Raw genomic sequence first — 3,894 nt, 5'->3', positions numbered from 1 at the left:
ACTCCATGGAGGCTATTTCACTTTGGGAACAAGCAGCAAAGGTATTTCTAGATCTAGCAGGACATAAAATACAATCCATTTCCTCTACTCAAACAGAGAGCCAAAAATGGCAGTTCCAAAAGCACCAAGTCATTACCCTCAGCTTGGTCAGCGATACGTACCACGGGGTTCTCTCCATGGTGAGCCACCTTGACATCACACAGCAGCCCTGTAGGATCTAACTGGACTTCCACATAGAACATGTCTGAAGTGATGTAACATTCAGTGCCATTCGCACTAAGGTGAGATCCAAGGCTTACATACAAAACAAAACAAAAATTGCTATGAGATGCACACACAAAAAAAACCCCAACTGACCCAGCAGGGAGGTTACGATGCGTACGGATAAACGGGAAAAGCCTTTGTCATGAAATAAAGGAGGAGACCTACCCATTCTGTCTGGCTATGGACTCCAAGCGGTCTGTCATGGCAGGCAGAGACGAGACTAGAAAGAGAGAGCAAAAAGCACAGCTTTAGGGAAGCATTTCAACATCTCCCCAGGAATAAAAGCATTAAAAGCCACCTCAAGCAGTTATTCCCTCCCACATCTGCTCCCACCTTCACACCAAGATACATCATCTCAAAACACGGGCAGAACAACTTGCAGAGGGAAAACCAAAAGGTGCTCAGAACTGCAAAGAGAGAAGGGATTTTCCTCCGCAAGCTGAAGTCAGGTGTGGGCATTTAACACCAAAATTCACACAGGCAATGGCTGAGCGAATTCACTCAACAACACCGAAAAATTTAACAACAAAATTCACACAGGCAATGCCAGAGAAGGGCACTTCTGCAAAGGTGAGCACACATGCACTGGGAACACAGTGAAATGAGCTACCAACAACCTCGCTGGGTTTTAGCTCTTTGGAGTCTCTCCGTAGCACATCACTGTTGAAAGCGGTTCGCGAAGTGCATGCGCAGGGACGTACCAACCTTTTAATGCCTTCTGCAAAGTCTCCAAACAGCTCACCAGATGTTGGTGCCCCCCAGAGTTCATCACAATTCGCTTTTCCTTAGTCAGAAAGAAGAAAAACGCCCTTTTTGTGTATCGCTCAGTAAGAGGGGAATCATCACAACTTTTGCTCAGTCAAGGGAGGTTTATTTAGGTAATTAAAAGCACATTAGATTTCATCCCAAAATTACATCCTCATTTTGACTCCTGCAGGAGAACAGTATCCATGTGGGAAACTGTTAACAAAGGCAGGCCTGGAATTGATTTATTTTCTTTTAAGCACCTTGTTCATCTGGAAGAACACACTGTAGCATTTTTAATAGCTATAAACTAAGAATTATACGAGAGACCACAAAGAAATAACAAGACAGGCTAATTTTTAACACCACAATATATGGAGGAGGCAGTTTTGAGGCAGTTCCCTCTTGTCCCCTGCTCCTCCCTCCCTCTACCCAGAGACCAATATTTCAAACTCAGCCAACACCGAGATTTGAATATCACTAAATGGGGAGCAAATTGTGTTACAAAACACAACATCCTGAAACAGCAAAGTGACAGAATGGTTTGGGCTTCTCAGCACCGGCTGAAAGCACAAGTTTGACCCTTTTCCTGGTACTGAACTGACAGCTGCCCCCTGGCAATTAGGCTGTAGAGGGGGAGGCTGTAATTAATGAAGGGAAAGACATGCCACGCAGAAAGGGTATGGACATCACTCCCTGAACCACACACTGTGGATGAGGAACTACCTGAACCACACCAGTGCAGGCTTGAACAAAACACAAAGGACTTTGAAGAGATCTAACAAACCGACAACAAAATCATCACTAAAGAAACTTGAGAATCCCTCCCGCTGAGACCCCAACAATTCTCACCATGACTTGACGGACCAGCTTCATGGTTTCTGTCCAAGGCCTGTTTTGGTTGTACTTTGCATGAAGTCTTTCTAAGAGGGTACTCATCTTATTCAGCTTCTCCGTTTCTGTAAGACAGGGGAAGATTCAGAAAAGGGAACGAGACAACATCTCAAGTTTTATAAATAAAAAAGTTTGGCAGTTGTAACAAAAATACTTGCTACCTTTAAGCTAACCACGATTTCAAAAAAGTTACTTACTGCTGATTTATTGCTACAACCTAAACCTTAAGGTTAAGCAAATGCTAAGGATGTGCCACAAGTTATCAAAATGTAAAGGACCATAAAATGCCTACGGGCCTGTTGGGAAAAGCCCAGCTCCTATTCTGCCCAGACTCCAAATGATGTGGCCCCATCAGGTTAAGTTCTGGCACAGCAGGAACATATCGGGGCACTGTTTGAAGATGCAACTCTACGGTCAAAAGATGGAGTTTCCCTTGGACAGGAAACAGAGAGTATAGAAAACATTGTGTTAAAGAAATGAGGTAAAGCTTTGTTTCCTGGATTCCCCTGCTCTCTCTTCCAACTCTGCAACTTCTTGTCTAATAAAGATCTTCACAGATGATTCATTCATGGTTCATTTTTCCCCTACTCTCTGGTCGGACAGAGGCGCAAAAAGAATGGAGGTTTCAAGAGTATTATAATTTTGGTGTGTTTTTTTTTTATTTTTGCTAAGAGACAGCTTTTCCTAGCCTTGCATCTGTCAAAAAACCCCAGCAGACATCACTGCCAAAACAAACCCTGTCTCTGGCAGAAGGTCCTGGGCAAACACATGTCTATGAGATCTTAACCGCCGCAGCACACAGCCCTGGAAGCACCTCGTCTGCGAAATTTCAAGGGTTTGTTTTCATCGTTGATGCATCTACTGCTTAAAGACCTAATGCTGACCCCATCAAATCCAAGCACAAGGAATAAATAGATCTTTGCTACGTGTTTTCAGACACTTCATACCTCTCAGCTACGGCAGAATCACAGAAGGGCTGAGGCTGGCAGGGCTCTCCTGGTCCAAGCCCCTGCCTAAGAAGGGCCACCTACAACAGGGTGTCCAGAGCCATGTCCTGGCATTTAAAGCTCTCCAAGGATGGAGATGCCATCACCTCTCTGGACACAGTGACAAAGTGTTTCCTGGGGCTCCGGTGGAGGCTCCTGCCTTCTCGCTTGTGCCCATGGCCTCTGCCTCCCCCTGAGAGGAGCCGGGCTCCCTCTGCCCCACACCCTCCCTCCAGGTGTTTATGAACATCGCCAAGACCCCATGAAGCCCCCGGGAGAGGGAGAGTTCTCTCAGATCTCAGCCAGGGGAGCGCCCCAACGAGGATATTCGCCTTTATTTCCTTTAAAAACGGAACCGCCCCGCAGCCAGCACCGAGACCCAGAGGCCCGTGCGGGATTCTCGCCCTTCCAGCGGGAAAAATCCCTCAGCCCGACACTGTGCTTCACACACATCGCCCCCCCGCCCTCCACCCCAAAATCTCCTCACAGCACCGGCCGCGCCCCTCCGGCGGCACTCACCCTCGGCACCGCCCGGCGCCGCCTTCATGTTGCGGGGCGGGGGGGGACGAGGCGGGCGACCCGTTTCGGGCCGCGGCCTCGCGTCGGGCCGGGAGCGGAGGGGGAAAGGAGCAGCGGCCGGGCCGCTCGGCGCCGGCCTCACACGGCGGCGGCGGCCGCCATTCCTCCCCCGCGCGCGCGCGGGGAGGGTGGGCGGGGCGTGCGGCGCCCAATGAAGTTCCACTCGGGGACAGTTCTCGCGAGAAGAGGAGAGCGCCCCCTCCCTTCACCCTCCCCACACCCCGTCTCATTTCCTCTGCCAAGTCTCGCGGGATCAGCCGGCGGCTACCGCTGCTGCTCCTCCTCTCCTCTTCTCGCGAGAGGTGGCTGCGGGTTCTCGCGAGAGTTGGCGGGTGCCCCCCTTGGACGCGGAGCCGTTTCGCTTTGGGAAGTGAGCGGGGAGAGAGCGGCGGGGAGAGCGGCGGGCCGGGCCGGGCCGGGCCGAACC

At 50.3% G+C, this 3,894-nt stretch overlaps 1 protein-coding gene across 1 annotated transcript; it reads right to left on the bottom strand.

Moving 5' to 3' along the window:
* Nucleotides 1–12: 12 nt before the first annotated feature.
* Nucleotides 13–3,581, bottom strand: LOC106897334 (mediator of RNA polymerase II transcription subunit 1-like). Its single transcript, XM_014957917.1, has 6 exons — nucleotides 3,408–3,581; nucleotides 1,861–1,967; nucleotides 970–1,048; nucleotides 430–484; nucleotides 137–294; nucleotides 13–53 (listed from the first exon to the last, which is right to left on the bottom strand). The coding sequence occupies exons 1-6, from the start codon at nucleotides 3,433–3,435 to the stop codon at nucleotides 13–15; spliced, it is 468 nt and encodes a 155-aa protein (XP_014813403.1). The 5' UTR covers nucleotides 3,436–3,581.
* Nucleotides 3,582–3,894: the final 313 nt, after the last annotated feature.

The sequence above is a fragment of the Calidris pugnax genome, unplaced genomic scaffold (assembly GCF_001431845.1).
Source record: "Calidris pugnax isolate Ruff unplaced genomic scaffold, ASM143184v1 scaffold337, whole genome shotgun sequence".
Lineage (NCBI taxonomy): Eukaryota > Metazoa > Chordata > Aves > Charadriiformes > Scolopacidae > Calidris > Calidris pugnax.
This window is presented reverse-complemented; position numbering and strand designations above follow the sequence as displayed.

Coding starts and splice junctions, on each gene's coding strand:
- LOC106897334 (XM_014957917.1), bottom strand. CDS start 3,435: ATGAAGGCGGCGCCGGGCGGTGCCGAGG. Junction 295..429: donor TCCATAGCCAGACAGAATGG/GTAGGTCTCCTC, acceptor TTTGTATGTAAG/CCTTGGATCTCACCTTAGTG. Junction 54..136: donor TATCGCTGACCAAGCTGAGG/GTAATGACTTGG, acceptor ATGTCCTGCTAG/ATCTAGAAATACCTTTGCTG.